This window comes from Nilaparvata lugens, chromosome X (assembly GCF_014356525.2).
Source record: "Nilaparvata lugens isolate BPH chromosome X, ASM1435652v1, whole genome shotgun sequence".
In the NCBI taxonomy this organism is placed as follows: domain Eukaryota; kingdom Metazoa; phylum Arthropoda; class Insecta; order Hemiptera; family Delphacidae; genus Nilaparvata; species Nilaparvata lugens.
Window position 1 is genome coordinate 30360546 of NC_052518.1, and position 23572 is coordinate 30384117.

The 23572-nt window shown below is 34.3% G+C and overlaps 1 protein-coding gene across 1 annotated transcript in view; it reads left to right on the forward strand.

The window, feature by feature from the left end:
* Positions 1-831: 831 nt before the first annotated feature.
* Positions 832-23572, forward strand: part of LOC111062901 — a 55350-nt gene continuing 32609 nt past the window's right edge. The window contains exons 1-4 of the mRNA XM_039443147.1: positions 832-1032; positions 3543-4046; positions 15366-15740; positions 21529-21628. Of these exons, the coding sequence (XP_039299081.1) occupies positions 883-1032; positions 3543-4046; positions 15366-15740; positions 21529-21628 (1129 nt within the window). The 5' untranslated portion in view covers positions 832-882. The remainder of the gene's footprint in view (positions 1033-3542; positions 4047-15365; positions 15741-21528; positions 21629-23572) is intronic.

Sequence of the window (23572 nt, forward strand, 5' to 3'; positions counted from 1 at the left end):
AGTGAAGCCCACTGGGACACATCAAAAAAGTAAAAGAAAAACAACTGCCCTGAGGCAGAAATCAAATAAGAAAATAGGCACTCACCACACTGCTCTCCAACATAAAGAACTCACAGAGTGAGTACAGAGGGTGATCCATCAGCAGACTCTTCAGAGCCCCTTGAAACCGCACAGCAGGCAGATCCCTGGCCAACAGAGGCAGCCTGTTTTATTAACAGATAGTCCACTATGAGCATTATTCCTCTATAGAATTCTAATTGCCTGTTAAAGAGAAAGTGACAAGTCCATACATGTTTTATGATTATTTAAATTAAATATCATGAATAATACAATCCTAACATACAAGGTGTAGTATTATAGCCTATCAGGAAGATGATAGCCTATCATAGATATTCTATGACCTGATCTTGGACTTACTGCTATGAAATGTTGCTGTTAGTTTATTTTGCCTATAGTTTTTATTATACACTGCTTTAATACGGTATTTCATCATTACCATATAATTCATTAAAAGCTACATGTGGATCAATAAATAAATACGAATAACATTAAAACAGGATATGGTAACAGTGTATGGTAATACATGATAGAAAACCGTTCCAAAAATATAAAATTATATAATTCCATGTATAACCTTCTATAAGAATATTGGCAATATTGTTATGTCATTCAACAAGTATCTGAGTAATAAAAGCAACAAAATTATTCACTCAATCCTTTCAATAGTAAAACCTATCCACTTCACCCAGGAAATCAATTAATATTATGATTTATTAAATTCATTATAATATTCTTTATTGCGATTAATATCACTTAATCTCTTTTGAACTTCAAGGTTCACCTGTGGCCAATCAGCGAAATTTAGGCCCCTCGACTTCCAAGATGTCACCATGGCCTGAGAATCAAAATGAACCTAAAGCACCTGATAAAAATAGTGACTCGGACAATGTTACTGTTAATTCGGGTTCACGAACGAAAATTCCTAATTCAGATGTAACCGATAGCGACATTCCGGATCATATCGTTCCAGAGGCAAGTTGAATTCTTTTGGTCTCTTATCTATTCCTTGAAGTTGTATTCTAATAATTAGCCATAGAATGTATCCAATCTTTCATATATGCAAAATACCAGTCAACAACTCTATTGAATTCGGTGTAGCCTGTAGGATATCAAACATCAATAAATCTAGGGCAATAATGGTGAACACATGCATTTTTTGTTGTCTGAGATCTGAGTCCAGGATTAAATTATTGTTATTTGTCTCTTATCCAAGTCAGTTTACGTGACCAAATTCTACTACTTCATTAGATAATCTGTCATTATTGTATACTTTTGAAACGTTCTTCATTAGGCCATCGTTCCAGTTTAAAATAACGTATTTTAAATGCATACAGACTGATTAGTCCGGACAATGCTATAGCTTTCCATTGACGCTAATAACTAAGTAATTTGTAGACACCTCATTCGTACGGGTACGTTAACCGTCCTACTTCTCGACCGCTGGATGTCGACTTGAACACAAATTAGAAAAACTTCATCAATTAGTCTTGTCACTTGATGAAAATAGCTCCATTTCTATCCATTTCATAATCTTTTGTGATAGCTTATATTTTGAATCTAGTTAGCTTAGTGCGCAAATGTAGAATGTAGCTAGATTTAAGCTAGCTTATTTCCTGTCATGCTGTCATGAGTATTACTCAGTTTATCACTATCGTATTGACCAAGTTCCACTAGATTCACGCTCTACTCCCGAATATTTTCTTATATAGGTTGGATAAACCAATCATTCATAGAGTAACTGAAATAATGATTATCACCAGTCATGACATCATCAACTTGAAAAGTATTGATATCTAATAAATGTTTAATAAGTAAGTAGGTAGGTTATCCAATTAATTGTACGTGATGTGTTGAAAAAGTAATTCACTTGAAAAAATGGTTTGCATCCTTTTACGTAGACTTTTTTTAATGCATAGAACGATAATATATGTGTCACTAGGGACAGTAATGGTATCTGAAGCTTCCACTATACGCCGTTTCACCCTAAACAACAATGCAATCTCCTTCTCCATGTAGTTCCCTTGGGCAGATATACCGGCGGGATCGTTTTCCCCACTTTTGGTAGCAGCGCTGGAAGCCTTCAACTATCACTTGTTACTGGCTATTGCTTAGTTGGTAACAGTCTCTCGAATGCTTTCCACATTTCCAAATGATGTTTTATCCTTGAGCATGTTTCAAGCTTTTGTTTCTCTGAAACATGTTGTAGAACATTATCCTGCCACTAGGACAGGGAAGAACATAATATTGTGGAATTTAAACTGTACATTCAATGGTCGGTGTCTGACTATTCAAAAGCCATAAGTTACCATTTGGAGACGCTCAGCACTGCTATCTAGAGTGGGGGCAACGATTCCTCGGTCCCGACTGCCCAATAACTGTCGTTAGGTCATGTCAGAGGCCTTGAAATTGATCAGGTGCGACCTGAAAACTCTGAGACCAAATCTGAGCCAGCCGGAAGATAATGAGAGATTAGTGGATCTACAGCTCTAAGTGGGCTCCGAACCAGCTGGAAGCGATTTTTAAACTCATAAAAGCAAGTTCATCCTTACAAAAAAATGAAATAATAGCAGGTGCATGGAGCTTAGATTATCTTATCGATAGCTCATCGGTGCGACCTCGAAACTAAATCGGTTATATTTGTTTATTTTAGAGATCACTTAAAAATCTCCTGCTTTCTCTATTTTATCGGGTTATTTAGGTACTTGAAAGGTTTACATTCCACTGCAAGTCATATAATTAATCAATTCCATCAAGTTTGAGAATCTATTAATTCTGTGAATCATAGTAAATACAACATAGTAAAGGGAAGCATGATCAAAGAGGTGGAAAAGTAATTAAGTCCTACCTTGAGGTTTATACTTCTCCTTGAAACTTCTTTTCAATCTCCAGTTGTTAAATGTCAAAATTTATCCATACATTGAAAACTAATATTGCAGATATAATGACAGCCCAATGATTGTATCCTAATAACCCAATACTTAATATTAGTTAAATTTTGATGTGCGTTGCACCAAAACAAAGCGTTAGCATTCTCGTATAAGCAAGGCTGATTGGTTTTTTGTTTTGATTAATCGTAATTTTGAGCAAAATAGGAAGAGAAAGCTGAAATTAAAATACAGCTGGCCGTTATCGGCGTATTTAGCACTAGACTGAGCACAATGACGAAACTAAGTAAATCAACACTGGTTTTAAAAAAGCTTTTAAACAATTTTATAATTGAATAACCACTTGATGCGAGTAATACTTCAATGAGTTTGAAGAAATATTACAATTTCTATTTGACTTTCATCAATCTTGAATTGTTAGTTAATTATATAGCCTAATCATATGTTTTACATCTACAATAATTATTGCACTCACATATTTTCTATCTTCTTGAAAACAATCATAATGCTTCTAGTAATGCTAAAGGAAGTCGTTTATGAAAAACTAGTATATATTAGGTTTTAATAGTTGCTTTTCAATTATTCCATTGGTTACAGGAAAAGCTGGCAGAAACAACAACTACTGGAAGAGAAAAAGTAATGACTTGTCCGAAAGGTCACTCACTTCAGAATATAGTATTTGAATCATCAAATGTAGAATCGAAGCAAGGACAAGGAATTTCTACAAAATCAAGTCAAGACTTTGGAGCCTCTTCATCAAAGCCAGTGCAAAAGCCTCAAAGTGTAGGAACTCTGACATTAGTACTAGGATTTCCAGATGGCCCTCGAAATACCTCGAAATCTAGTACAGGATTCCTCGAGTGTGCATCTTCGTCGAGATCTATTACGGTATCTCACGAGAGTACACTGCCATCTAAATCGTACCAAGGCGTTCAGGAATTCCCTTCTACTTCAAAATCGAGCCAAGGAACTAACTCTAAATTGAATCAAGGAGTTCAGCCAGTTGATTCCTTGGATGAAGACGGCTTGAAATCTTTGCTTGAGGAGGCGATCACTTACAAGAGTCCGAAGGACAAGGACACCAAAAGTGCCCTTTTTCAGGTAATTATCTCAATTTATAGAAGTTTCTTGATGGGTTTTGAAACTTGTACTGTACTCATAAATATATCATCTTGCATGGTATCATATAAATTCATTCAGTTTTATTTTGAGATATTTTTGTCTTTTGAGCATTTCAATCAATCAATCAATAATTTATTCAAATCAACACAAGTTACACAAAAGAAATCAAAATAAAAAACAACACAATCAAATTACAAATTCATAAAAATATACAAAAACAGGGTACATGGTGTGGTGTGCTGAAAGGGAAGAATGGGAGAAGATAGGAAAAATTAAAAAAAAGTATGAAAAAAAATTGTAAGCAAGTCCACTTTTAACAAAAATATCCAAAGAAAAGGCATTGCAATCAGTAGTTTGAGCAGAAATCTCGAACTCATACGTCAATGTGGGAGAAAAAGTTACTTAGAGTCCAGTTTTTTATATGAAGCTCAGTTTTTCTAAAAATCTTAGAATCTGTGAGAAAGTGATCCGGAATAAGATTTATTATTTTAGTACTTATATATAGATCAACTGTTTCCTTAAACATTCAATATTGTTGTGATATTTGACTAGTGATGTGGATCGGAAATATTCCCAGTGGGAAGGAACTTATGATTTGGGATTATTTCCGAGGCCAAGAAATTTTGGGAATTCAAGGGAACTTATAATTTGTTAGGAATTTATAAAATTGTTCTAAAAATGATTGAAATTGTTCAATCTCACTCATATTTTACATTAATATGATCAATTAATGATCATTCTATTTGCTATCGATCAATCTCAGCCACATTTTACAATAAGCTGTCATTCTTTGAGCCTGTTTTTGTTCACTCGCTCACTCACTGTCTTTTAAATACTCGTATAGTCCAGTCAATGAAAGATTATAGAGGGGTGGTTTGAAAGTGCCATATTTTGCTTTTTGCATATATCTCGAACAATAAGCCCTTTTCTGAAATTTTTGTTGGAAATAATTAAAGCTCACAAATTAGCCTACAAGTTTCATTCCCAACATTTTTCCATATCTCCCATAGTTTTCTAGGTATGAGTTCTCGAAGGTATCACATTTTGAAGAAAAACCCTTCCGACTCGGATTTTTTCATATTTTTAGCCTCATAACTTTTTAACGATTGATTGAAAAAAAAATTAAAACTACTTGATCATTCAGTCTACTCAATGTCTATTACAATCAAAAGCTTTTGGTTATGACACCACACCTCCAAATGGTCATCTGCTATGCGCATATCCCATGATGTGTGACGCTTGAACTACCTATCAGCACTGTCAAATCGGTAGGCAAGTATCACAGAGGGGTTCAGCTTCTATATGATACTAATAATGTAACCAACCATCATATCATGGAAATTAGTGAAAATATCGACAAATTAATCAGTAATCGACACAGCTTTTCGAATAGGTATAACTATGGGCAAAATAACAATGGCAATAGAAATTCCAAGCTTGGAGAGAACTCGCAGTTTGACAGAAATTATCGATTTAATAACAACACTAATAATAATAATAGTAGTAGGTTTGAACGGTAGGTAAAATGATAGTAAAAGACAAATGTAATCTGAATATTTCTCAAATTAGTCAGGAACGTAGAAGTTCAGGAAAGGAGAAAATGTAATGATAATATTACAATGTAATGATGTATGGTACAATGTAATGATAATATTAGTAACACAGCGTCATTAAAAGAAAAAGTAGTTTCATTTAAATCAAGTAATCATTTGAAGAATATATTATTTTGGAGAATCATAAAATGTGCAACGAAAATAAAAATTATTATCAGCTTTTTTACCTATAACAAAAGTCTTATTACATTCTGTCACTTATTACTTACGTTGTAAAAGTTTCGTGATTTCAATTTCTTCCCCTTTTTCGCCAAGCTTATGTAAAAATAGAACTAACTAATTATACATCTTTCTATATAAAAAAACACAGCCGGCCACGATTTGAATATGGAATTCATGCGTAGCAGTGCAGTGCACTTTGTTGATTATGTTAACTTTAGGTGAAGTGTGGTATGGATTTTACTGTTTCAATAAATAAATACAAAACTGTTTCACTTCACATTATATTTTATTGAACCACAACCGAGAAGAAAACAACTATACAATACATGAACGACATAGACATAGTCCAGGCACATCAAGCGCTAGTATACGCACACAGTGCTGCCACAATACAAAATATAAAATTGCCTCTCAACACCCTCCCTTAATTTTGTAATTTAATAAAAAGAAAACATTCCTTTAGAATAAAAATTCATAAGACAAAATTACTATAGAACAGAAGACATGAAACAAATTTACTTAACAACAGCAGATCTGAATTGCTCAAATTTAAATTTATCAAGTGGCTTTGTTAAACTATCAGCAATATTTTTAGAACTCTCAATATACTTAATTTCTATTTTGTTTTCTCTCAATTTATCAATGAGAAAGTGATACCTTACATCAATATGTTTGCTTCTTCTATTAAAAACACCATTATTTATCATTTTTATTGCGCTTTGATTGTCAATGTTAAGAATTACTTTTACTTCACTTTTAATCTTCAACTAAGCATTTTAGATACAACAATTCTTTTACACAGTCAGCAGCTGCAATATATTCCGCCTCTGTACTTGATACAAGGCAACAATAGGTTGCATTCTTGAACACCAAGCAATAGGCCCTCCAGCATGAAAAATTATATATCCTGGAATACTTTAACGGGTTTCAATGTCATTTGCATAATCAGAGTCACAATAAGCCTCAATAATATTACTCTTATTATCTAATTTTGCATAAGCTATACCTTTGTCGATCGAACCTTTAACGTATCTGAAAGTTTGTTTCACATTTACAACATCCCTGTTAGTGAAGTTTTCCAAATGCCCACTTTCTAAATTTATAGACAATGCAATATCTGGTCTAGTTTTACTTGAAAGATACAACAAACTGCCTACTGCTTCTCTCATTGGGAAGTTACTGACTTTACTCTCATTTATAGTGATACTATTTTGGTTACCAATAGGAATATTAGAAACTTTGGCCTCAGTCATATTATACTTGTCAATAATTTGAAGAGCATACTTAGATTGTTTCAATACAATTTTATCAGTTGTTTCATCTATTGTCATCCCTAAAAAGTATTTAGGAACAAAATCGATCTTCACTTCAATTTTTTCACTCAATTCTATTAATAGTAATTTCATGTCATCTTCGTTTTCTCCTATCACTATACCATCATCAACAAACAATGCTAAAACTATCTTAGAATCTTTAGTCTTAAAAATACAACGTTCTACACTTACTGCTACCAACCCATTTTCGGCTAAACTTTTAGAAAAACATTAATTCCAGTTTAATGGTGCTTGTTTCAAACCATACAAAGCTTTTTTAAGTCTTACAATTTTAGTACCATCAAAACCTTCTGGTAGACTAATAAATATCTCCTCATCTAAATCGCCATACAAAAATGCAGTTTTTATGTCGAATTGCATCATTTTATAGGTTTTAATTGCAGCAATACCGAAGATTAATATGAGAGCAGAATTGTTAACTACTGGACTATATGTTTCATTGTAATCAATCCCTTCTTTCTGTTCAAAACTTCTAGCCACTAGTCTGGCTTTATACTTACCAGACTCTTTAATTGTAAAGACCCACTTGCTACTAATAACTTTTGATTCAATAGGTTCATTTACTTCAACATTTTCCCACGTATTGTTTTTAAACAAAGAAGACTTTTCTTCATCAATTGCTTTTTTCCACAAATCTTTATCATTACCAGTTACAGCTTCCTCATAAGTGAGCATTAGGCTACATAATCATTAAATTTTACAGGAATTTTCCTATTTCTAATTGGTCTTTTGGAATTATTCTGATCAGAGTCGTCCGGGATATTATGTTCTACTTGATTAGCATCTACATTTTCACCGTTTTCACCTACAATCTCAACTACTTCATCATTATTGTTGTCACAATCGGGAATTTCATTTATCATTTCAACTTTTCTGTCACACTCATTACTGATGTCTGTTTGTATTTTACATTCAACTTGTGAAAAGATTACATTTCGGGAAATAATAATTTTTCTAGCCTTATCATCCCACAATCTATACCCATTTATAGTATATCCAATGAATACATACTTTTTAGACCTACTACCTAACTTTTTCAAATGACCTGGTACATGACTGAAAGCATCACTACCAAAAATTTGCATTCTTGAAAGATCAGGTTTCTTTGAGAACCATTTCTCATATGGGGTGCAATCCAGAGTTTCCGTTGGGCTTCTATTAATCAGATAAGCAGCTACTCTAATTGCTTCTCCCCACATTTCCTTGTCTTAAGTTAGAATCAAACAAAAGAGATCTTACTTTTTCAACTAAAGTTCTGTTCATTCTTTCTGCTTTACCATTCAACTCAGGTGAATATGGAACAGTATACTCTAACACAATACCTTTGTTTTTACACCAATCTTTGAAATTATTACAAGTATATTCGCCTCCATTATCACAACGAAAACGACCAATTTTCAAGTTCCAGTTACGTTCAACTTCAGCAGAATACTATTTTATTGCTTGAAAAACATCATTTTTATTTTTATTTAAGTATACCATAACAAAGTGAGTGAGTATAGTCATCAAGTAGCACAAGAAAGTATCTATTTTTGTCTCAAGTTATAGGTTCTATAGGCCCACAAAGATCTGTATGAATGATTTGAAGAGGTCTAGTAGCTCTATCTCTGACACTACTGAATGGTTGCCTAGTTTGGCGAGCTGTTACACATATTTCACATAGTTTATTACCAGTTTCAATCAAATTTTTGTTACTCAGATCAACTCCATTACTCAAACCCAAAAGTTTTCCCATATTTTTAAAACTGATATGCCCTAACTTCCTATGCCATGTAAGAGCATCATTTTTTACAGCTACATTAGTTTCATGAAAGCTTTGTTGATCATTCATTGTTAATCGCAAGAAAATAGGTTATTATCCTGCCTCTGATCTTCATAATAATTTTGTCACCTTTTTTAAACGTTATCTTCAATAAAACGTACTGAACCTCCTTTTGATGTAATAGCACTAACTGAGAGTAAGTTTTTACTTAGGTCAGGAACATATAATACATCATTTAGATTACATTGATTAGTAATAATACCGCCTTTGGATTCTGAAATCATTTATTAAGACGTTTTAGCTACACCTATCTCTACATTTTTTTCAATATTATTTAAAAATTCTTCATTGTTAACCATATGCGATGTTGCACCTGAGTCAATAACAAACTCAATCATAGAATAGCTTTTCTGAGTGGATTGACTTGTTTTATTTCTGTTTTCTGATGTTAGAAAAGATACCTGACTTGATCGATTTTTTTTTCTTCCTAAAGAAGCAATCTTTTTCATAATGATTAGTTTTCTTGCAAATTGTACAACATTTTTTCTTATTACATTGAGAAGCAAAGTGTCCTATTTCATTACAGCTGAAACATCTCTTGCTTATATTACTATTATTATTACCACTTACCCCTGGTCGTGAGTTCTTGTTCTTACAATCTTTGGCCATATGTCCATATTTCTTGCAATTGAAACATTTAATTTCCTCGGTGCTGTTTGACGTTCCTTCATTCCTGCATTCTTCAGCTATGAGTCTAGATGTTAGAGTCGAAAGTGTTTTCTTTTCATCTGGCATCGATTCCCAAGCACTAATGAAGTATTTAAACTGTTCCGGTATTATGCACAATATTTTAGAAATTATCATATCCTCAGTTATTTCGTTGTTGATAGATTTTAGTCGGTAAGAAATATTTTCAAGGTTACTTATATTAGAAGCAATGTCCAACTTCTTATCAAACGAAAAATTGAAGAACTCTTGTAAGAGGTTATATTTTTGCTGCTCACTATCTCTTTCGTAGATTTTACAAAGTTTGTCAAACATAGATTTAGAGTCATCACAATTTATTACAGGCATTAAAGGTCCTTTCTCAATAGTTGTAATGATGAGTTTCTGTGCTTTAGCGGCTCGTTTTATCCATGATAATTTGTCTTCATCCTTGGTTTTTACTGCTGCATCGAGCGTCTTACTGCCATCAACAATTTTCCACAGATCTTGAGATTTTAGAATTATTTTTACTTGAAATTTCCACACCAATTCCACACAATTTCAACGTTTTTAAGTTTTTCAACACTTTCTTTCTACATCGGCCATTTTACTTTTGTTTTACGCTGCTCCAGCTTCAAGTTTACCTCTATTGTCGCTAAGAAGACAACACATCACAACTTTTACACAACAATAGATTTAATTTCCATTCACACTCACTGGGCCCATAACCTGTTGATTATTTCAATTTTAGGTGAAGTGTGGAATGGATTTTACTGTTTCAATAAATAAATACAAAACTGTTTCACTTCACATTATATTTTATTGAACCACAACCGAGGAGAAAACAACTACAATACATGAACGCCATAGACATAGTCCATGCACATTAATCGCTAGCATACGCACACAGTGCTGCCACAATAAAAAATATAAAATTACCTCTCAACACGCTTAACAGTAGCCTACACCACGGAGGCGCCTGAGAATGAGATGCGAAATTTGGCTCATTTCAAACATGCCGAATTTTGAAGCTTGCATTGTTAGTTGACCTCGCATCTCAACCACGTGGTATTTTGAATGAAAGGCTTGAGTCTATCTGCTAAAAAATTTAAACATAAATTATTGTCAAAAACTGAAATTCGGGCTTTGAGCCCCATTAATGCATTAATTCGAAGAAGCTATTTGCAAATTTTATCGTTTTCTTGAAATTTGAGCCACAAATCTTAACTATTTACTGACTACAAATTAAAAAGTTGGCTACAAAATTTACAAACACAAACATAACCCTTTGTCTCCTATTTACATAGAAGAATATATAGCCTAGTCTGAAATTCAATGAATGAAACTATCACAACCATTTATTTAAATGTAGGCCGCCTACTCGGCACCCCCACTTCTACCCGGTCTCGTTTCCACTTGTATTGGTTAGATTAATACTTACTTTCTCCCAGGGCCATCTACCTATATCTAAGTTGATATTTGGCCGCACCAACAAACTGTCTCCATGTAGTTCGCTCCTCAGCATTTTTTTCTGTCGCTTCAAGCCTCTCCATGTTAGTCTTAACCTGTTGCCACCATCTCTGTCTGGGTCCCACTGGATCTTCTTCCTGAAGGGTTGGGTGCTAAACCTTTTTTCATATTGGACTCTTCTCATTGTAATCTCCTACATATTTTTATTTTCACTTACAATGTCTGGGTTGTTGTAGAGGTCTATGATTTCCTTATTATGTTTCCTCATCCATTCTCCTTGCTCGTACGTGGGCCCATATGTCTTTTGCAGCACTTTATTTTCAAATACTTTGAGCTTTTTTCTTTCTTGGCAATTTCTCAAGTTTTAGGTTGGATTAATAAAACTAATAAAATGGTCTTTATTCAATTCCACAATAATTCCAATACAAAAGAAATCAATAATAACATTTTTCTTCAGCTTTTTTCTCCATGGCAAAGTGTCGTCTGGAGGAGTAGGTGGAGTTTATAATGTTCATATTTCAAAAACATGTAAAATGTTTAAGTAAATATCTTGAACGAAAACAATCAAAAATTAAATTGCCGGACTAGGAAGAATCTGTACTGCAATGCCTCCCTGCAGTATCCGGCTCACCGCCTGCCAGTCTTGTCCATTCAGGTGTGCCCGCAACTCCTCAGACAGGGTACTCCTTCGCAAGTGTCTTGCTCGGATCTCAGCGAAGACAGGGCATCTGGCGATGAAGCGAGGAACATCTTTGTCTTCCTTCAAATTGCAGAGGGAGCAAGGATTTACATCACGATCGAAGGAGTACTTGTTCAGCAGGACGAGCTCAGTCCTTGCCTTCAGGAACAATTTGACCAGCGTGAAGTCGTCACGCTGATGAACACAGACGGTCAAATGTTCAAGCTGTGGATAGATTGAACACCTCTGGCTCTCCATCAATCTCCTTTTGAAGTTCTCCTGTAGTTTCTCGCCAACTCCGTTTAGAATCGCTCGAACATCGCCTGTCAGGAGACTTGCAGCAGGGACCCCATACACCCTCTCTAGATCCCTTCAATCATTATGCATGAAGACCTTCTTCTCTATCACTTTTTTCAGCAGTATGTGCGGGTATCTTCGTTCCGGCAGCTCCAGGCATCGATGCATATACTTAATATGTAACCTCAATATATAAACCAGCAGAGGTTTTAGCTCTGTTTCCAAATACAAACAATAATCTTCGACTTTCTCAGATTAACCTGAAGATTCCATCTCTTACAATACACCTCCAGGTTTGATATCATCAAGTATCATTGATACTCTGCCTGGGGCAAGAAGAACAATATCATCCGCATAGACCAAGAGCTTTATTCCACCAACACAGACTCCGCCATCCAAGCAATCCTCCTAGTCGTTCAGAAAGAGTGAAAATATTAGGGGACTCAACAAACAGCCCTGCTTAACACCCGTGCCAGTTTCAAACTTTTCGGACAAGCCTTCCTGGCCCCACACCTTCTTCGTTGATACAAATGCCTCAATGCATTCATCATCCTCCGCGACACACCAATCTCCGCGAGTTTGTAGAACAGTGCATGCCCATCTATCCGATCGAATTCCGCAGAGAAATCAACAAAAAAGGCATATATACCTTCTTCCCTTTCTTGCTGAGCTTGATATTCACAATACTCATCAGATTGAATATGTTGTCAACCGTTGAATAATGTTTTCTGAAGCCAGCCTGAAACTCCCGCTAAATGTTGTGGCATTTAATCCATTTCTCCATTTTATCCAGCAGTATCCCAGAGAAGACCTTGCCTACTGTGCTGCAGAAAGAGATGCCTCTGTAGTTCTCTTCCTCATTGCTATTCCCTTTTTTGAAGATAGGGTATATGATTGACTCCCCAAAGCTCTCGGGCATGACTGAAGACTCAAATAGACCGTTAAACACTTCCTACTTTTTTCCAAAAAAGCGTACTTGAAGAACTCATATGTAATTCGATCCTCCCCTGGTTCTTTACTCTCCTTGGCTCTTCTGAGAACATTGTTGAGGTCCTGCATGGAAATCGGTACATCCAGAATATAATTCACGATGAAATGAGCAGCGTACAATATTTTATCTGCCAGGATGCATGGATTCAGTAGCTGGTTGAAGTGTAATACCCAGTCTCTCAATGTTATACTCGTTTCTGTGCTGAATTTTTTTTTAAAGCACCGCACAAGCTTCCAGAACTGACCAGAATCCTTCACCTCCTTGAATCTTCCTGTCAATTGGCACCAATACTTTTCTTCTCTTTTTCACACATAATTGCTTGTATTCTTTATTCTTCTCTATGTACATCTCTCGGACTGATTCTGAATTTGTTCTCATGAAAAGTTTCAAAAGACGAAATGATTTTTTCTTTTTCTCTTACACTCAATGTCATACCATATCTGTTTTCCTCCGCACTTTGAGCGGCTATCCAATTGACTGACAGGAGCAAAATCATAAATTGATGATATCAAATATTTCAGATCATCCTCAGCGTTGTTCCAGTGCTGACGTTGTCTTATTCTCAAATCAAATTGTTGCTGATACTTCTTTATCTCTTGGCTTCCATTGTAGCTTTCTCCGTATCGGTATGGCGCAGATCTCAGAAGTTTCAGATTGTCCAGGTAAAAGAACCTCGGCAGATTTCGGCAGGTGGTCTGAGAATATTTGCGGAGTCACCTCGAACGATTTAATAAGAGCAAGAACCTCAATTGAGGGGGCGCACAAATCAATGACTGGAGAACCCTGGGCTCCAATAAACGTATATTCTCCACATGCGTCCTCTGCTGTGCGACCGTTCAAAATAACGAGACCAAAATCAGCAAACATAGCTAATAATTCCCTTCCATTAGCATTGATTGTGTGATCCTTTGAATTTCTGTCACAATTGAGCTAACTTGTAACTTTGTAACTGTATCCTCCGGTATGATCTGCTTGTCCCCAATCCTTCCATTCAAGTAACCCATCAAAATGAAGTTGGAATTTTCAATTTCAATCAACAAATCCTTAAGCCTGGCAAAGTAATTCTGCCATCTATTACAGTTGAGGTAAGCCGGAACGATAAGAAGCTTCCGCGAGTCGATGTGTAGTTCGATGAGATTTCAGTTGGAAATAGTTTTATAGTTGAGTCTTTTCTCGTGCTTCTTTCCTTTTCTAATTTCATAAATTGTTCCTTCACTTGCGCGACCGCGGCTTGCAGCTCTAGTTGCAGGAGTCCACATCAATTCATATTCCTCGAACACTATCTTGAGTCTCAACAGAATGTTCTCATCCTCAACAAATGTCTCAAACAATAGAAATACATCATATTTTTTATAAAGGCAATAAATTCAACATTACTCAACTTGTTTGTCATTTCAGCTACATTGAAAGCAACAATATTCAGGGATGATACATTATTATAAGTTGTGCTAGACCTTGATACATTCACTTTATTCGGAGAGCAGCTATCAATTATTGCAGCTGATATCGTTTTGGACACGAAAAAACTGTGTGATGGATGAATTACCTGCTGATTGTGAGGGGTTAATTTTCCTTATTTGTCTTGGTAGGTCATCTTCCTTCCTTTTTTTCCGGTTCGCTACCAATGGACAATCTGCCTCCAATTCCATAAACTCACGCTTAACGTCATCATAGCTCAAAACTCTACCATCGATCTCTAATGAATTCATTCTTATTTTAACATTATGCTTATCTTTTAGCCGCTTACGAACTTCATTGAGCTCCTTTCGTTTTTCTCTCGATTCTCTAAGTCTTGAGCAACAAAAATCGTTGAGTTCTTTAGCTTGCCACAGTTTGCCAAAATTCTATTTTTCTTAATTTCTGAAACCAAGGACAAAATAATAGGGCGTGTTTTATTATTACTTCTTCTGCCTAGACTTCTAACAGAGTTTATGTCACTTGATTTGAGTTCTATTGCTTACACCTGGTTGCATACATCTAAAACTTTATGCATAAACTGCACCCTAGCTACTCCACGGGTCATTTAACTCTGTAGAATATAAGATAGCTTCTCCTTTTGATATGATCAATTTCACTACTTTGCTTCTGCTTGTTTTAACAAATCAAACTGAGAAACACACTATAAAGCATTTATTTATCGATCTTAACGAGAGCGGCCACACGCACAACTGTCTTGCTCGAACTTTCCAACTCTACTCGGTTAGATTAATATATAATGTGCTATTTGTTGATAAAAATTTAAATTACAATATGGAATAAATACTGTAATTCACCTCAATTTACAGAATCTGCTGATCGAAGCAGAGAAAAATGACGACAGTGACCAAACTGATGATGACAGTACCAGCTTCAAGTACCAGCCGCTGGGTTTGGGGCGCAACCGTTACGGTAACCCTGCGCCCCGCAAACGACTCAATCGCCGTGATACGGATCGCCAGCGTGGAGGTGGTTCCTTACAGAATTTGTCGGGCGGTGCGAAGTTCGGTGCCGTATCGGCAAGACAGCGCGAAGGTGGCTCTCTGCCAACCAATGTCAATCAGTCGATGATACTCGATGATTCTCTCTGCAACTTCACGACCAGAGCGACGCTCCAAGTTTCTGGTGGAAGGCCGTCTCCCGTCGACACTCCCATATCGATCCCAATTACTGCTGCCAAAGTGGTAAGTATGGCTGCACAAGGCTTTAATAAAACGACTTTATATAATTACTACTGAATTATTGCTACTAATAATATATTAAAAAATTTAGGAACTTGTAAAGGAATTAGGGAAAATAGTGGTGTTCAATAGTAGCCCCCAGTAGTGGTAAAACGCCACTAATGAATACACTAGTGGATGTGTCAGAAGCTCATATCGAATTTCAGCTCCAGAACCGTTTGATTTTAGTAGTCCTGCAGACAGGCCGAAGTATATTGGACGTTTTGAAAGATTCAAAAGCGATTCAGGTTTGAAATCCAAGTCTGAAGAAATTCAGGTGAATTGATTTACCTTCTAGGATATGAATGTGAGGATATTTTATCATCATTCAATCTTGTTGAAGAATCTATTGATTATGAATTAATGAAAGGCAAGTTTGATACATAAAACTACATTGAGTAGGTTTGGAATAAATATTGCATTTGACAGTGCAAGATTTTTTTCAATCATGACGATGAGCAAGTCTACAAAAAGTTGTTCAAGATCGGAAAAAATTGGTGAAGGTTCTGGCCAAGAAACAGGCAGTGAAACAGAAAAGATAAAGCACCGAAAGGTAGTAGTGGTGATAAACCACTACAGATATTGACAATATCTCAAAAAATATTATTATATGCTTGACAATACTATCATTCTGAGTATTTAAAGTGGCATTTGATAAATGCCCAACTCAACTGGATAGGTTATTTTTAACACTTTTGATATTGAATTTGTTTACATTAGATCATCTTCAGAATAGCAAATAATACCGATATTATCAATACTTTTGGATTTGTATTTTCATCCCTTTGAGACTCATGAGCTTTATATGTGTTGTGTATCTGCCATTCTCTAAATAAATGAAATTGAACATGGGACAATGTCAGTATACACCAGCGTCAAACCTAGACACATCCATCCTAGCACTGAAAATCAGTCTTGTTTTGGCGGTGACTGTTTTTGTCGTTCTTGTGCTGAAAAATAAGTGTCTTGTTTGGCGGGGCGAGTCCGTGACTAATTTCTCTACCTGGAAAACAGTCTCTGGTTGTCGCTATCAGCTCTCATCGTTTATGTCAGTTTTGCTGGTAGAATGGCTAGGAAGTAAACTGGTTTGAATTTTGTCACAGACTGTACCTTCTTGGAAATATTCTATTTATAACTTAGTGTGACTGGATAAGTGTGGCCATTCATGAGACAATACTCTTGTCTCTTATCTTATCACAATATCTTATCACAATATCTCAACCTTATTCAGTTATATTTATCTAATATTTTGTGTAATTGATGTTGTAGTTTTAGTTTTTTTGGGAAATAAATATTTATTTATTATTTATTTATATTGCTTCATCCTCCACCCTTATTCTGACTTTATTTTATTCTCTCATATTCCTACATCTCTGAGCTGTTCAGTCTATACATCATGTTCTATTATCTTCATTATTCTTCCAAGTTTTTAAATTTTCCACGTATCTAGTCTCAAGTAAAAATATCTTTTCTTACTTGAATAATTAGTCATTACTCTACTGATAAAATAGAATCCTTTTCATAGTTCTAATTATAGGCATAGCTACTATTGATTTCACTTATTAATGTTAATCATGCACAGTTATCTTTTTCACATTATTGCTTCCTGTAATGTTCCTCCTTTCGTAACCAACGTATCTCATATTCAATGTATCTCATTGAATTATTTCCTGTTTTTATTATTGATAGAATTGCACTTTTAGAAATAGAAATTGGCTGGAAATAAGTAAACAATATCACAATAGATTACAATGTGACAAGTATTCTCGGAAAATATACACCTTTCTCACTCTCTCTCTCTCTCTCTCTATCACTCTTGCGCCACTTACTCTCTCTCTCTCTTACCCGGTTTTGTGCTAATGGGAACGATACTATTTTATATCCTTTTCAGAGAATCGACAATTCAAATAGCATTCAATCTTTATTCTCATTATTAAATTTTTCATACTGGGAAATTCGTCGTTTATATAATACTGTCATTTGATGTAAATCAGTGTATAAGGTACAGTTTATAGTACACAATATTATCATATATTGACATTCAAATTGAATTCTATATTCATTGTGATTAACAATATTTTTCATACTTCTCTCCTTTCTTTTCTCTTAAGGTTTTGTTATTATTTCATACAATGCTTCAGACATATTATCTTCTACCTATCTTGAATTTGACTTTTCTATGTCTACATGTGTATTTTTTGTCAATTATATTCATTACTATCAACTCTTGCTTGTTATCTGAGGGATGGCTATGCAAAAAAAAATAATGCAGCAATTCAATTAAATCCTCTCTTCTTCACTTTCTCACTATAGGTCTATATCCCTCAGACACACACTCTCTTGTAAAATATACAATCCCCTTCACTGAAATAATTTGACTCCTTCAAGTTATGTGCTGCCAACTTAATAATACCGCCCGTTGTTCTCTCAATAATATTTATTGAATGAGCGTTAGCAAGTTCTTACTTTTTACTCAAGTTCAAAGTTGTTGCCAGTCTGTGGGTTTGTTTGAATGTACTACAATAGCTTTAGAAAGAGTTGATCGATCAGCTTCAAATTTTGAACACTCACTCTTCGAACCTTTTTACAGGTCAAGTTCGTTGAACAACAAAATATTTTACTCACTTCTTCGCCTTTTTCAGGATATAAAAGTACATGAGATAAAATAACTTGCTCTTGTGCGTCTGCCTGACTATTATCCTTCAGTAACATACGCGTAGTATTAATAATAAAAATTTTGTGATGGCAGTTGCTATGATGTTGGTATTATTTATTGAATTTGAATTTTTTTTTCTGAATCATTTACCCATACGGAGAAACCTATGAAGTTCTAAGGATTCACATAGGCCTACAGCTTAATAATAATAGAAAACAGCTTAATATTCCTTTTCCAAAGATAATTTGACAGTGGGCTCCACTGGGAATCCTATTCAAATTCTGTAGGTAGCTTCAACATTTTTGTCTGCCATCTTGGTTCCGTCACATTGAATCAAACATTTTATAAGGGAAGGTTTTAATACAAAATTCAAAAAATAGAATTTTAAGAGACAATGAATGGTGAAAATCGGCCATCAATCATATCATAATATCAAATCATCATCATATCAAACCGTTTCAAAGAATATTCACATTTTAGTGTTGAAGTTTTTGGATATCTGTGATACAGAAATATTACTCGCCTAGAACAGGATAGATTATTCATGAAATATTCTTATTATTATCGTTCCCTAACAACCTATGTTGAGCGTTTATTATATAGTCGCTGCTGAGAAAGATTTCTGTGATAGATATATACCTTAATAATACTATATAAATACTATATTCTACTAAACAATGAGTCACCCAAATGAGGGGTTCAAAAAAAATGAAAAATGGGAATGCGAAAAATATTCTAATTATTGAAACTCCAAAACTTATCATTTGATTAAGAGACATTTATGTTATTAATAATTTTCTGAAAAACATTAGTAATTTAGCAATATTGCACTAATAGTTTTAATTTTATATGGCTCTCTCTTGGATTATTGAAATCTGTGTTGAAAATTCCTCAGTGATTGCTGCATCATCTAAGAAAACCCCGTGAAAGTGAGCTCTGTTCAAAATTAACAGAATGTTCAAGTATAGAGATTTAAAAGAAAACAACCATTTCATTTAATGTTCATTGAAATCGACCACATCATATACTCATTATATACTCATGAATTATCGGTAGCGTATTGTTAATGTATTAAGATTTGAAAAGATAGTATGAGCATCTTATTGGTTTTTCTCTCAATGATTGCAATGGACTATAAAAATTGCTATAAAAAGGTTTGAAGAATATGAGTTCAAAATTTGAAGATGTATGATAAATATTATAAGATGTATAAATTATTTCGAATGTTATTGTAGAACGTGAAAATAATTATTTTAATATATAAATACGAGAGGCCCTTACCAAAATAGAGATTATTGTAGAACATATAAACAATCTTGGCCTTGAATCGCGAGAAAGTTGAGGAACTTGGTCTAGAAAGTGAGAAGTCGCAATATTTATCAATAACGATTGTTCAATAAGGGTTTCAATGGCGACAAGAGCTGTAAAAATTGGCAAAACTATGAATTATAGAGTTATCGAGAGGTTTCAGTGTACTCACTAATCTTGACAATTGAACTATTAAGTGAAGGATTTTTGTTTTGTGTCAAGAAATTTACTAATAGTTCTATTATTCAAGCGCCAAATAACTACAGAGCAGAGAGACACTGCTCAAAATAGGAATGATATATAACGAATTAGGTAAGCCATCACCTGATATTACTACAAAGTATCGTATTGAAACAAAATTCGCTAATGATTCTAGACAAGCTCCAAATAACTGCAGAAAAGAGTGATATGTTTCAGAAATGGTCTTGTAAAGAATAACCTACACGTGGGGATTAAAACAATGACCATTGTTTGAAAACAAGACAGCTCTGTGTAGTACAGTCCGTCTAAGAAGTATAACATAACCGTCTTATTTTGGAAGTGTCAGATATTCGATGTGTCTGACTTTGTCGTTTCTGTACGAATGTAAAAGTGTCGGGGTTTGGCGCCTAACGCACACGCCAATTCGAGACTCTTTCAAAACAGTCTTTCCGTGTCGCTGGATGAGTTGGTCGCTGTCCACTCCTGTCAGGTTCTGGGTGTGTCGGAGGTCTAAGGTGGCGCATACCCGTCTCAAATGTCTACATTTACACTGTATATTTCCAATTTCTTTGTGATGTCTTTTTTTTTGGTCTGGAGAACATAGGTTTGTCTCACCGTCATTATCTGCTAGTCCATTTAGCGTTAACCAATGTGCATCATGTGGAGGCGGACTAGCGTTACACATAATTGAGTTATAAAAACAGAATTGCTGGAACAATTTTGAGGTTGAAGAAGGTAGAAACATTCAATTTAAAAAAAAAACATTTTCAAAATCATCTTGAGTATTCAAAGTGGCATTCGGTAAATGCCCAACTCAGCTGGGTAGGTTATTTTAATACTTTTGAATTTTTATAAAACTTTCATAATATTTTGTTCGGGCTTATTTTTCTACAAAATATATGTTCAATAAATTCAGCTGTTACGTGTTCAGTGATATTCTTCTGAAGGGTGAACGTCAGTTATTAGCTTGACGATTGGTTGAACTGTTTGCTCTCTCATAAGGCTGACCACTAATGTAACGATTCACATGTATGATGCGACTGACTGTATCGCCGCAAACCTGAACGTTAGTGGCACTCACTTTCGCGCAGGTGTGCAGTATAGGTCATTGCTCTAACCTGTAGCAATCATCAATAGAACGTATTAAACTTTAATTGCTGAATCAGAGTACTGTAGTAGTATTTGTGCTGCATAATTTTATACTGGGATATATATTTAAACGTGTAATCTTCAACCTACCTAAACCTTGTGTAATGTGTTGCAGGTCAGCTGTTCGTCTGTTAGTCGAACATGTCTGATAGAACGTTACATTAGTGGTATCATCCAACATAAAAATTATATTTCCACTAATAGTATGTTATTGACAAATTATATTATATAGGCCTATTCATTATTGACTTTTTGGTGTTTAGGGCTACTCTTAATAATTAAGAGTAATTATTACCAAGAAATAAAATTCGTCAAGAAAACGTTTCAAAAAATTGAATCACTTGAAAATGATATTAATGTTGAAACATGTTATGAGTACATAATTTAAAAAGGGTACTTGTATTTTTATTTCTTGATACTGATTGATTTGTGTTACAGACATCCTCTGTCATTAATGGCGTGGAGCACGTGCCATTGCAATTGCATTCCAACTATAACGCTGTAAAATCAGTTGTTGGCTCGGAGACAGCCTTGAAAAGTAAGTGCATAATAATCATTTTTTTGAAATATGTATGAATTTATGTAATAGTCCAGTTAATGAGTGTCAAAATAACTCCGATAGGAGAATTTGTGAAATAGAAGAATAATAAAACTCTGTATATAATCTTTTGCCAACTAATAACTCAACTCTTGCCCAACTGTGTGTAAGTTTTCTTAAGCTATATCGGATGATATTCTGGTTACCATTATCAAGTAATAATGACGGAACAAAAACACTATTTCTTTGTCATGTATGTCCTTATTGTCTGATATTGAAAAACAGGTATCAGCTGTTGATATCAAAGACAGAAGACACCTTACACACAATTTGGCATGAATCTCCCAGTTGTCATGTGGGCACCTTATGCAGGACATATTGAACAGTCGAGATACATTTCCTTAAACTTGAGTATTTTTCCAGTAATTAGTATGAGTAGTATGTGATTCATCGATTATTTATGAGTCCTTTTTCATTATCAATGAATCGATTTGAAATTCATTTAGAAACTTGCTATACAGGATGTATACGAACTCCCTGCCAATAATCCAGGGCATTGTTCCTAGGCAAGAAATATATCTATAGTGAGGTCCACGTTATAATGACAGTGTACGATTGACAATACTGTTGCTGTCCTTTTCTATCATACAACAAAACAGATAGCGCTATCTCTCTCGCTTTGCAATATTGTCAGTTTGCAAGAATATTTTATTTTTACTTTTGACAGTGACTGTGCAAAAGTAGACAAACAATTCTCAGCCGCCATTTTTTTCTTCATTCTATCAAAATTCTTGAGTACACAAGTCGTATAATTGATTTAAAATGTATTTTTGAAACAATAAAATAATTTTAGACATTACTGTATGAGAAACACAATTAAAAATACCTGAAATGAAATTTTAAAAGGCTACACGTATAGGTTAGACCTACTCGTACTGGTATAAATAATATTGAAAGGTTATTTTAGAATTATTTACATTAAAATTACTTCTTTTGGATAGGATTTCTATTTTTCTATTATCTTTAAAAAAAATTGGAGTAGAATACCTACCAAATAACTTAATTTCTGTTGTTTTGAAATTCAGATTGTTGTATAACAGCTTTTTAAATTAGCCGCCATTTCAGATTTATATAAAAATAATAATCATCTCTCAGTTATGAAAGCAAATTTTTGAATCAAATTATGAAAAAATATATTTTCTTGATTAATTTGACATTAAATTGTTTTTTTTTATCAAGGAAATGATAATTATTATTAGATCAAATTTAATGGGATGAATTGAGTAATAGCTGTGTACACTCAGTGGCAAAATGGAGAGACTTGGCAACGTTTTTCTCCTATCTTTCTTCACTGCCATTATAACGTGGACCTCACTATAAATATCATATTTGAATTGTTCGGAAGTCTTCAGTTACTCACACAGCGGCCTTTTTGCTATTTTCACTTATTATTTTTTTCTTAATAATGGTTAAACATACGAAACTGAAACAACTAGACAAGGATACAAAAAGATATGATAATTTTACAAATTCATAATAGAAATGCCGGCTATTTAAAATGTTGTTTCTTAAATAACTCAGAAACGGTTGTAGTCCAGTCAATATAGACATAAAAAAGGAGGTGTGCTTGCAATTTATATTACATTCCTTAATCACAACATCAAATTAATGATTGGGAGAGAATCAACAGGATAAACCCAAAACTGTTCCTCTCCCTAATTTTGATAAAAATAGTCCAAATGAGGTTATGAAAACACTTTTATAAAAATCACAAAAATTTACAGTCCAAATATACATTATACTAAAAATTTTGTATCTCGGTTGATCAGAAAGATGAAACAAATTATTATTACACTTGAAAATGCATTAATAAATTAAATTGAAAAATATTAAAAAACTTGATAAATTTGAAGCCAGAAAAATCACAAAAACATTCACTATCAG